The 11705-nt window shown below is 56.8% G+C and overlaps 1 protein-coding gene across 7 annotated transcripts; it reads right to left on the bottom strand.

The window, feature by feature from the left end:
• Nucleotides 1–1020: 1020 nt before the first annotated feature.
• Nucleotides 1021–11703, bottom strand: SH2B1 (SH2B adaptor protein 1). Of its 7 annotated transcripts, none has more exons than XM_030799215.1 (10): nt 11280–11459; nt 8190–9211; nt 7791–7892; nt 6113–6204; nt 5827–6002; nt 3246–3449; nt 2829–3040; nt 2472–2696; nt 1965–2064; nt 1021–1787 (listed from the first exon to the last, which is right to left on the bottom strand). In XM_030799215.1, coding segments are annotated over exons 2-10 (2052 nt in total). In that variant the 5' UTR covers nt 9129–9211; nt 11280–11459; the 3' UTR covers nt 1021–1785. The 7 variants fall into 7 exon arrangements, with proteins under 7 accessions (XP_030655075.1, XP_030655082.1, XP_030655053.1 ...); XM_030799222.1 differs by having other exon boundaries at nt 2525–2696; XM_030799193.1 differs by lacking the exons at nt 1965–2064; nt 11280–11459 and adding exons at nt 9600–10428; nt 10887–11266 and having other exon boundaries at nt 2525–2696.
• Nucleotides 11704–11705: the final 2 nt, after the last annotated feature.

Genomic DNA, 11705 nt, shown 5'->3' with positions numbered 1-11705 from the left:
ATGGGGGTGGTGTTATAAACTCAAATGCCCACAGGGCCAGGCCCTCCCAAGGAGCAAAGTGAGCTGGTGGGGATGGGGCAGATGTGGAAATGGACCCACAGCTGGATCTTCTGATTTTTAAGAGAAGCCAGTGATTTTTTTTTTTTTTTTAGACAGAGTCTTGCTCTGTTGCCAAGGTTGGAGTGCAATGGTGCAATCTGGGCTCACAGCAACCTCTGCCTCCTGGGCTCAAGCAATTCTCCTACCTCAGCCTCCTGAGTAGCTGGTATCATAGGCGCGCACCAACACGCCCGGCTAATTTTTTGTATTTTTAGTAGAGTCGGGGTTTCTCCACGTTGGTCAGGCTGGTCTCGAACTCCTGACCTCAGGTGATCCACCCATGTCGGCCTCCCAAAGTGCTGGGATTACAGGTGTGAGCCACCGCACCCAGCCTGCGATCTGAATTTTTAATGTGAAACTCAAATGGACACCATGTCCAGGCCAAGCAAACCATGTCAGCAGCTCTGACTCAAGATGAAACCTCACATGTCACAGATAAGGATGCTCAGGCCCGGTGTGGCTACACCTTGCCCAGGCCAGTGAGTGGCAAGGCCAGGACAGAAGCTAGTGCTCTCTGCCGTCCACCCTCTAGCCTGGCTCTGAGAAGGGGGGGCACTGGGCCCCTCTGTGGCTACTCTGTGACTGCCACATTCAATCTCTTCCAGCACAGCCACCATGCCCCCCATCTCTTGCTGCCAGCTCTCTCTAGGGTAGGAAGCCATAACTCAGGAAGGGCCGCTGGAGATCACCATGCCTGCCATTCACAGCACCGTCCCATGACAAAAACTTGCAGGAGACCCCAAGAGCATCATTTAGTGCTCCACAAACAAGGCTGTCAGAGACAGGGATGGCCCCGAAAGCACAGCACTGCAGAGCGATGGGGACTCAGCCTGGGCCAGCCCTCTGGCCTGTGGGCACTGAGTGGGCTGCCTTCCCAACCCAACTGTCCCCAGTCCCCACAGCAAACACTGGCCATAGCCATCACAATAGAACCGAGATAAACCTTTTTATTTATTTATGCTTCTCCATTTTGTTTAAAACAACAACAACAACCACCTTAATGTAACTGACAGCCCTTCCCCCTCGCCCTGCCTCGGGCTGGGGGTGGTTAATGGGGAAATGGCCCCCAGGGTGGGGCTGACCAGAAGAGCCCCTCAGGGAGCTCATGGAGCCCAAATCCCCTGCCCTGGGGAAGGGACCTGTAGTGTGTGACGGGAGCCTCTCCCGAGCCTCTGCTTGTACCATCGAAGATGCCCTTGGCTGACAAGGGTCAGGAAGCATGGGGGAGGGATTTTGGCCTCCTCTGTCCCTACCCAGCCCAATCTAACAAGCAGGGCTGGGGGGCTTAAAAAGGGTGGAGCGGGTGGGGTCGGCTCACACAAAGGAGTACTGGTTGTTAATGGCCCTGGGGTGGCCCCCTTCCTCTCCATCACCCCCTAGTGGTGACTGCTGCAGCTGCACCATTGGGGGCACCCCCACATCCCCACCAGACCCAGCGCCCTGGGCCTCTGAGCCTGGGGCTATGGCCTCTTCCAATTCAACCACGGGGACCAGCTCAACCACGGGGACCAGCTCTTCCGGGACCCCTCCACCGCCCGCTTTCTCTTTCTCTTGCCTCTCTTTGGCTGCTGCGGCTGCTGTTGCCGCCACTTCTGGCGCCCTCGACGCCTCTTCTGCCCCAGGCTGTGGGGGATCTGTCCATGAAGGGGGTTCAGGGGGCTGGGGTGGGTCATGGGAGGTGTTCGGTTCTGGATAGGAATGGTAAGAAAACAGACTGATTGTGGAGGCAGGTGAGCTCCTGCCACGGCCTCCCCTTCACTCAGCCCCCCAGGAGCATGGCTGTCTCCCCACATCCCATCTCCTGAACAACCCCCCATCCATGGAAGATGGATCATGGGCGGTGGTGAGAGGAGGACCACACTTACACACAGTCACTCGCTCCGAAGGGCATGAGGGTGCAGGAGGCATCGGGGTGGCATCCATCTCCCTCGCACACCCCCGCATGGCTCCCAGCCTGCTCCCGGCCTGGGGGGAGGGGCAACGTGGGGACAGATGGGACGGTGGGGCAGGGGAAAGGGAGAGATCAGACAGGGACATGAGACATTGAGGGAGGAGGGAGGGGGATCAGACCGAGCGTCTCCGGGAAGGGCAGGCCCAAGGCCAGGCTGCGACGGAGGGCAAAGACAAGGCCAGGATGGGTCCAGGAGACAGACAGACAATGGAACAGAGGATCCGATGGAATGGGGATGCGCCCGCCCACCTCTCAGCTGCCTCCCCGGCTCAGGCCAGGAGCCTTCTGCCTTCCTGTGTCCTATCAACGCGTTTCTTTCCCTTCCAAACCCCGAGGCACAGCAGCCTCCTCTACCCTGCTCTCCCAAGCAAAGCTTCTCCTTGTCATAGCCCCCCCCACCCCATCTTTCTGGCACACACACCTCACTTCTTGGGTGCACGGGCACCTCCTCCCCTGCAGACCTGCTCTGCTCACCCTGCTGTCGCTGGGAGGATGGGACATAGCTGACAAGGACAACATCACTGGAGCCTCCCGACTCCAGAGGGATGGGGTGCACCCGGAAGTGCTCGAGCATATCGAAAATGGACTGGAACCACAGGTGCTGGACCCGGCACTGACCCTCCTCGTTCAGCGACAAACGCAGGTGCTGAGGGAGGGATGGGGGAGGTGAGGTAGGAGCCAAAGGCCCTGCCAGGTACAAACCACCTCCCCTGGCAGCGCTCTCCCACCCCACTGCCAACTATGCACAGAACAGAGCCTTTCCCACAGGGTGGCTCACCTTGGCCTTGCCCTGGAAGTTGAAGGTGAGGACATATTCACCCCGCCTTGTCTCACTCTGGCGCACCAGGAAGACACCATGGGAGCCAGTGCCGCCAGTCAGCACCAACTGTGCAGCCTTGAGCCGAGAGAGCATCCCGTGGAACCAAGGATACCCTGAGAGGGGCTGGTCCCCCTCACCGCTCTCTGGCTCCCCCTGGAACAGGAAGGACCCTTCAGGAAGGAGAGAGGGAGGGAAACCGGGGTGTCAGGGCAGCCTCCCCATCCTGGGAGAAAAAAGCCTTGCCTTCCCCTCAAGGCGCCTGCTCCCCGCATGCATCCCCAACTCCCCTGGGCCAGCTCCCTTGGGATCCCAGGAGAGGTGGTCAGGAAGGTAGGCACCCAGGCCTGGAGACGTGCACACTCACACCTCCGGTACCTGTGGCTGTTTCTGGAGTGTCCAAGGGAGGGTAGGGGGCTGAGAGGGGATGAACTGTCCCTGCTGGGGGTCCCTCTTCAATGGGGATGCGGGGGGGCAACTCTGGGGGAAGCAGTTCCATCGAGTCAAAATGGGAGGCGGCAATGGAGGCAGAGCTTGGGGAGATGGATGCCGAGGGGCGGTCTGAGAGGCCCCCATATGCCCCTGGAAAAAAAAAAGGGCAAAGCTGAGAACCCAAGAAATTCCTCTTCTAAAGGACTGTCCTGGGCCCATTTCCTCACCAGTAGTCTACCCCGTGTGCAGTCACTAGCCAAGATGCCAAACAGCTCTGTGGGTAGTGACCCCTGATGCTTTTACCAATGGCTCCTAACTGATGCTTCCTGCGCTGCTGAGGGACTGCAGAATTACTGCAAGGAGGTCCTAAAGTCCCAATATGTCTCCATCTTTTTCTGAATCAACAGCTAAAAGACTATTGCAGAAACGGAGGGTAGAATGCCTTAAATATATATATGCATGTTTTTGTAGAGAAGGGGTCTCGCTATGTAATAGCCCAGGTTGGCCCTGAGTTCCTGGACTCAAGTGATCTGCCCACCTCAGCTCTGGGATTACAGGCGTGAGCCACCGTGCCCAGCTGCCTCAAATATTTTGACATTCAAAAGGGGTCCTGGGCCGGGCGTGGTGGTTCACACCTGTAATCCCAGCACTTCGGGAGGTTGAGGCAGGAGGATCACTTAAGGTTAGGAGTTCAAGAGCAGCCTGGGCAACATGGTGAAACACCATCTCTACTAAGAATACAAAAATTAGCTGGACCTAGTGGTGCACACCTGTAATCCCAGCTACCTGGGAGGCTGAGGCAGAAGAATTGCTTGAACCCAGGAGGCGGAGGTTGCAGTGAGCTGAGATTGTTTTGCCGCACTGCAGCCTGGGCGACAGAGCAAGCCTCTGTCTCAAAACAGACACACAAACACACACAATTCTAGCTGGACACAGTGGCTCACGCCTGTAATCCCAGCCCTTTGGGAGGCCGAGATGTGAGAATGACTTGAGCCCAGGAGTTCAAGACCAGCTTGGGCAACATTGTGAGACCTCATCTCTTACAAAAAAATAAAAAATTAGCTAAGTGTGGTGGTGGCACACGCCTGTGGTCCCAGCAACTTGAGCAGCTGAGGCAGGAAGATGGCTTGAGCCAGGGAGGTCAAGGCTGCAGGAAGCTGTGACTGCACCACTGCACTCCAGCCTGGGAGACATAGCGAGACCCTATCTCAAAAACAAAAACACAAACAATAATTTTTTAAAAATAAAAAAATTTAAAACACACACACACAAAAAAGGTGTCCTTTGTTGAACTATAGGACAAAGCCCCTAACTCTAAGAGGCATCAAAGATGCTCCTTCTATTACTCCCCCAACCCACACCAACTTGAGCTTTACCTTACCTTGTATTCATGTCTCTTCCACTTTAACCCAATTATCCCATCCAATTTGTCCCCATATCCTGGGCCCTCCCCACAGGTCTCTGCTCTTGCCCATCATGTCCCCAGGCGTGTCCTCTCCTCTCCTCGGCGTCGCAGTCCCTGTCTCTCCCACCTTCCCCTGCTCTCTTCCTCCCGAGCTCCCAACGTGCTTCCTGCTTGTGCTGCTCAGGGGACACTAAGCTTTCTACAGGGAGTGATGTCAACCCAGCTGAAAGCCTCTAGAGGACAAGGAGCTCATCTCAGGCATCCTAGCTACCCCATCCTGGCCCAGGACACACAGCAGGGCCAGGTATGCACTAGGGCCATCCTCCAAGTCTGTCCAACAGCAGGCCACTGCCTACACAAATGTCATAGGCAGGCAGTGCTCAGAAGACAGGCGTGTGGTGCACAGACAGCATGGCTTGGGAAATAGGGTGGCACAGCCCCTGTCTTCCTCAGTGACCCTCAGATGTCCTCTCCCTGGTCTTAGCTACTGAGATCTGATGAGATGCAAGGTCCACTCTAGATCTAAGATTCCATGATTCACGTGTTCATTCACTGAATACAGCCTGTGTGCTAGGCACTGTGCAGCTGGAACTCAGAACGGAGGGTCAGGAGAAAAGGCTATAGTGGAGGCCGAACCTGTAAATATGAGTTGGGACCGGGTGACACATCTTTGCGTGTTTATGTGTGTGGGTTGGGTATGTGTGTTTGGTCAGAACAAAAAGTACGGAGGCAAAAGAAAATGTGATTGCCCCTGACAGACACAGAGATGCAGAGTAAGAGCAAAACAAAGATTTCTACAAAGTGTTCCAGAAGCTTGGAGAAAACAACCATTATTTCCAGCCAGAGTGGTGGCTGGCAGGACACTGACTGAAAAAGTGACAAGGCTGGGCGCAGAAGGCTGGCTAAGGTTTGCTTGGGGACTGCGTGGGGTCACGATTATTCTAAACAGCAAACTGTGGCTGTGTTCAGGGACAAAAGACCAACATTTGGTGGGGTTGGGGTGGGGCATCTGGAAAACAGGGATGGGGGCACAGTGGAGTCTGGAGAGGGCATGGCGCCTGACAGCAGGGGCCCCGCATGGCAGATTCCGAGGCTCCGAGCTCTCTAAGGCTCCACCCTTACCCTGCGACAGGCGGTCATTGCTCTCGCTGGGTCCAAGCAGCAGGTCCTGGCTGGGTAGACTCTCCGAGTGATTCAGGCAGGACAGCTCCAGGCTGTCTGTGTTCTCCCTTGTAAGGAATGAGGTCCCAGGGGCCAGAGGGAGGGTCATGGGGCGGGGACTGGTAGCAGGGCAGGGTCTGCAGAGACAGGGAAGATGGTGCTGGGAGGAAAGCCACCAGGTGAGAGGCGCAAGGCTGTTCCCCAACCCCAGCCTATGTCCGTTAGCGACAGAAGTCAGGCTCCTCACCCTGGGCTCAGGCATTCTTGGATGTCAGACACCCAGGCCTTCACATGCTGGGCATCCACTGTCTCCAGGATATACTCGGAGGGACCTTCCACCTACAGAGATGAGATGACACCTCAGCTGGGGCAGGGGCAGGGAGGAGGCTTAATCGACGCCTAATGAGAACAATGTATGTAAGCTGTCTAAAAACAAGATGCATTCGAATTTTCTCTGGAGGCCGGGTACAGCGGCTCACACCTGTAATCCCAGCACCTCTGGAGGATCACTTGAGCCCAGGAGTTCGACCAGTCTGGGCAACATAGTGAGAACCTGTCACTAAAAAAATTGAAAAATAAAATTAGGCGGGGCCGGGTACGGTGGCTCACACCTGTAATCCCAGCACTTTGTGAGGCCAAGGAGGTTGGATCACAAGGTCAAGAGTTCAAGACCAGCCTGACCAATGTGGTGAAACCGTCTCTACTAAAAATACAAAAATTAGCCAGGCGTGGTGGCAGGCGCCTGTAGTCCCAGCTATTCGGGAGGCTGAGACAGGAGAATCACTTGAACCCGGGAGGTGGAGGTTGCAGTGAGCCGAGATCATGCCACTTCAACTCCAGCCTGGGAGACAGAGTGAAACGCCGTCTCAAAAAAATACAAAATAAAAATAAAATAAAATAAAATAGGCCGGGCGCAGTAGCTCACGCCTATAATCCCAGTACTTTGGGAGGCTGAGGTGGGCGAATCACAAGGTCAGGAGATCGAGACCATCCTGGCTAACTTGGTGAAACCCCATCTCTACTAAAAATACAAAAAAATTATCCAGGCATGGTAGCGGGCGCCAGTAGTCCTAGCTACTCGGGAGGCTGAGGCAAGAAAATGGCATGAACACGGGAGGTGGAGCTTGCAGTGAGTTGAGATTGTGGCACTGCACTCCAGCCTAGGCGACAGAGCGAGACTGTCTCAAAAAAATAAATAAATAATAAAATAAAATAAAATAAGGCCAGGCACAGTGGCTCACGCCTGTGATCCCAACACTTTGGGAGGCCAAGGGGCGTGGATCACTTGAGGCCAGTTTGAGACCAGCCTGCCGAACATGGCAAAACCCCATCTCTGCTAAACATACAAAAAAATTAGCTGGGCATAGTGGTGCACGCCACCAGTAATCCCAGCTACTCAGGAGGCTGAGGCACGAGAATCGCTTGAACCCGGGAGGCAGAGGTTGCAGTGAGCCAAGATCGCGCCGCTGCACTCCAGCCTGGGCGGCAGGGCGAGGCTCTATCTCAAACGTAAATAAATAACAAAATTAGCTAGGCATGGTGTCACATGCCTGTAGTCCCAGCTCCTTAGGCGGCTGAGGCAGGAACATCACTTGAGCCCAGGAGTTCGAGGCTACACGAGGCTACAGTGAGCTATGATCAGGTTGCTGCACTCCAGCCTAGGCGAAAGAGGGAGACCCTGTCTCTCTAAAACAACCACAACGACAAAAACCCCACAGTTCTCTTTGAAGTGGAGGCATTGTTTTTGAGAGTAAGAACATTTCCCTGTCTTCCCCTATCCCAGAAAAGCTGCAGCCCCAGGGACACACTCTCAAGGCACTGGACACATATATATACCTCCTTTCGGCGATGACACTTACTTAAACGCGCTGAGGGCTTTCTCCTTAACACAAGCACTGCAGGCAGGTGGGAAGCTGAATTCCTACCTTAACCACAAACGTGTTCTCCCGGTCAGGCATCTCCAGGGCTGTGGTTGTCCGGACGTCTGTGATAGAAGAGCAGGGGATGCTGAGTCGGGGCCGAGAGGCCTAGGTCAGGAGAAAGAAACAGATTCGGGTGTTTGGTTTGCAAAGACCACTCTTCCCTTCCCTCCAGACATTCATCTTTCCTTCTACATCCTCAGGAAGTTAGACAAAAAGCAGTCACACTGCTTTCTCAGTCCTGCCCGCAGCTGCTAACACAGAGCCAGGAGCCAGCTTTACCAACAAAAAGTGAGCGACACCAAGGCCGTGGGCTGGTAAACCCCAGAGCTTATCTGCAGGGCTGTGACCACTCTGAGCACTCTCTCACTTGCTCTCAGTCACCTACCCTCCAAGGGGCCTCACCTTGGGTGGTACAAAGAACTCCAGGCGACTTCCTCCTCCTCCTTCTCCTTCACTTCGAAGCAGCAGGCGACACTTCTGCCACTGAGGCTGCCCTCCTCCCCCTGAAGGAGGCCCAGCCACCCCTCCTCCCCGGCCCACTCCAGCTGGGTCAGGGGCTGCCTCCTCAGCCCCCATGAAACTCAGCAGCTCTTCCCTCTGCACCATCCCTGCTCCATCCTTCAAGGTGCCCCCTCCCCGACTGAGTCTCAGCCTCTCAAAACGGTGAGTCCATCTTTCCCCAGGGGACGTTCCATCACTGACCAGTCCCCTACCAACGGTCCCAGCCCCGCCAGAGGAGTTGGAGTTGCTGTTTCCACCTAAGACTGGGGGGCCTGACGAGGTCTCCAGGGGCCCAGCCGAGGAGGCAGGGTCAACGGTCCCCCGCCACTGCAGGATGCCACGGACTGAGCCTCGGACGGAGCGACCCACTGAGCGCAGGGAGAAGCGCTTCTTGAGCTTCGGCTTGGAGGAGGTTGTAGAGGAGGAAGAGACTGAGGAAGGGAGGGGGCCGGCCAGGTCCTCAGATGATCGAGAAGGGCCCAGCACAGCCAGGGGCCCACCCACCCTGCAGCTCTCAAGGGACAGGTCATGTGGCGAAATCTCCGCACCAGGGCTCAGGGGAGCCAGGATGGGTGGCGACAGGGAGCCAGAGGCCCGGGCCACCTCGGCCTCAAAGTGCTGCAGGAAGAGCTCGGCAAAACGGCGGGAGAAGGCAGCCTCGGCCCCGGGCCCCGCATATTGGGGGTGGGAGGCCAGGTAGAGGCGAAAACGGCGGGCAAAGTCCAGAGCTGCAGCCCGGGCGTGGGACTCACAGAACTCCCGCCAACTAGGGGGCGGGGGTGGGGGCAGCGGGGGAGACGAGGGGGTGGCCCCGTCCTCTGGGGAAGGGGCACCATTCATGATGGGCCCCAGGAGGTGGAGAGGGGGAGCCTGCGGGGCACAAAAAGGGAGGCGGCCAGAAGACGAGGGGTGGGCGGCAGCAGCTGCGGAAGGAAGAGAGAGGCACACACGAGGGTCACTGCTGAGGGTGCACTGGAGGCTGCATCCCACCCCCAGCCAGAGACATCCGACCCTACTTCAGACTCCGCAGAGAGCAATGGGAAAGGGAGCCCAACACCTCCCTTCCCTCTCCCAGATCCTGGCACCCTGCAGGCCCCAGCCAACTGGCTACCCAGCGTCTAACCTGCCCCGAGCCTGCCACATTTGCCCCCACTTTGCTTAGCTTTGGATCCAGCGGTAGAGGGCTTTGGAGCACCTTCCCCCTAAAAAAGAGAACTTTTCCAGATCACCCCTCTTCTCTATGTCGGATCCTCCAATATTCATGTCACACTTCCCATGACCATTCTAGAGGCTCCCACTTGGTTATCTTACCTTTCCCTGAGAGGTTTCAAAGACCTCTCGAACAGATGAGGAAACCGAAGCTCAGAAAAGTTTCAGAACTCCAAGTCTACTATTTTCCCCACTTCATAGTCCCTGTCCCCAGGGACCGGCTGGGCCAGCCTCAGCCATAGCACCTCACCGCCCCAGCTCACAGGCAGCTAGAGGGGAGCTGGGACACTAGACCTTAGAGAGCCTGCCTCACACATCTTAGGGTCCAGCTCTTCGGAGGGGGCCGATTCATTAATGAGGATGGATGCATGACGGACCAAAACAGTAATTGTCTTGAAAGCTGACCCCAGAGTCCAGCACCCACGCACTGCGTGAAGGAGATTTGAAATAGCTGCAGCCCACTTCTTTGGTATCCCTTCAGTCTGGGGCCAGAGGCCGCAGGGGCCCCAGAGGAGAAACTGGGTTGGGTCAGGTCAAGTCTTTGCTGGCCTCACGTGAACGAAATATCACATGGAGAGCTGGGGCCCTATGATTTTTCACCTTCCTCTTCTCCCACTGGGGAGTATGCCCTAAAGGCAGGTTAGCCTTCTGGTTAAGGCCATGGACTTGAGTCAGACCAGGGCTCAAACCACCTTATGAGCACCCAGTCCAGCCACCTCATGAGCGATGTTATCTTGAACAAATTCCACGTCCTCTCTGGGCCTCCGTTTTTGTATCTGTTAAACAGAGCTAATGATCCCTCCACCCTCGAAATGTTGAGAGAATTACATGGAATGGGATATGTCAGCGCTGAACGCAAAGTAAGCAACCGCTAAACGACTGCCATTGTTACTATCTTCATGTGGGAGAAGAATATTATAGTTCCAATTTTCTAAAAGAGAAATTAGAGAAAGGAGCCCTCTCAAGGTCTTACAACTAGAAAGTGGCAGAGCTGGGTGTGGAATTTACAACCCTTGGCTCTTTTGTTAGCGCTCCTCCCCCTACGCAATACTGGAAGGTGACAGCCCCAAGACTGGGGCCAGGGCAGCTCAGGAAAGTCTCCCCAAACCCTCAGCGACCTCAGACTCCTGTTCAAACCTACAGCCAGGCTGTAAGTCGGCGAACCCTCCCCTTTCTCCTGGGCCTCGACCCTACAAGCTCAGATGGCCCCAACCGCAGGGACAACTCCAAACCAACGAGAAACAGTCAGGAGATGCAGGAGTCATGGAGCACGGGGGAACCCAGCCAAGAAGTGCAGACCAATCTCCAGCCAGCGGCCACCTCGGCTCACACAGGCCCACCCAACCCTCTGCACCGCAGACAGACCCAGCCCCCTTCAGGCCCGCTGACCCTGCGACTCCTAAGCTGGTGACTCAGTTTCTCTTCTGCCAAGCAGGACTCAGACACATTTTCCCGGTGCACCTGCCTCCTGGCTCAGTTCTGATATTTCCCGAAGGGCGAGTGGTGGAGGGTGCAGGCTCCGCTCTCGGCTCGGACCCTCCGGGCCCGGTGGTCCATACACTCCGACCCGACCCTACTCCCTGGACACCCCCCAGCCGCCCATTCTCCGGGGCCGCATCCGCCTCGGGGCCAGCCCTGTCTGCTGCACTTTCCGGGGCCGAGTGCCCCTCCAGCCCCCGGCCCTCCACGCCCACCCCCACCCAGGGATCCTCTCGGGCGCCAGGGCCGGGTCGCGGAGAGGGAAGAGGCACTTGAAGAGGGGGGTTCCGGTTCCGGTCCCACCTGCATCTCGGTCCCCGCGGTTAGCTCCGGCGGCGGCGGCGGCTCCCGCTCCCTTCGCCCCCACCCACTACGCGACAAGCGCCCAGCCCGGTTCCGCGCAGGCGCCAGGACCCCCTTTCCCGTCGCTGAAGGAAGCGACCATAGAGAACAGCGGCGGGAGGGAAGGGCACCTTCATACTTACTTCCGCCATGCTCCCACTCGGCGCCGACCCCGGGAGACCGAAGACGGTGTGAATCTCGTAGGGCTTCAGTGCCTTCTCCAGTTGCACCTAAAAGCGACCACAGACGCAGCGGGGGAAGGGCTTGGATCCCACCAGAGCGTCCTCCCGGAGGAAATTCGGGACAAAGGGGCGATGTCGACCATAGAGAAGCTGCCTTAGGGGATAGAGTCCCAGGGCCCGGCTGAGGGCTAGAGTAGCCGCCGAG

Source organism: Nomascus leucogenys, chromosome 2 (genome assembly GCF_006542625.1).
Source record: "Nomascus leucogenys isolate Asia chromosome 2, Asia_NLE_v1, whole genome shotgun sequence".
Lineage (NCBI taxonomy): Eukaryota > Metazoa > Chordata > Mammalia > Primates > Hylobatidae > Nomascus > Nomascus leucogenys.
The sequence above is the reverse complement of the archived record's forward strand: the minus strand, read 5'-3'. Positions and strand labels throughout refer to the sequence as shown.

Excerpts from the sequence above, each read along its gene's own strand:
- SH2B1 (XM_030799199.1), bottom strand. The coding sequence starts at position 9,128 with ATGAATGGTGCCCCTTCCCCAGAGGACGGGGCCACCCCCTCGTCTCCC. Across the intron at positions 7,893-8,189 it reads AGTTCTTTGTACCACCCAAG|GCCTCTCGGCCCCGACTCAG; the intron begins GTGAGGCCCCTT and ends CTCCTGACCTAG. Across the intron at positions 6,003-6,112 it reads CAAGAATGCCTGAGCCCAGG|ACCCTGCCCTGCTACCAGTC; the intron begins GTGAGGAGCCTG and ends CTGTCTCTGCAG.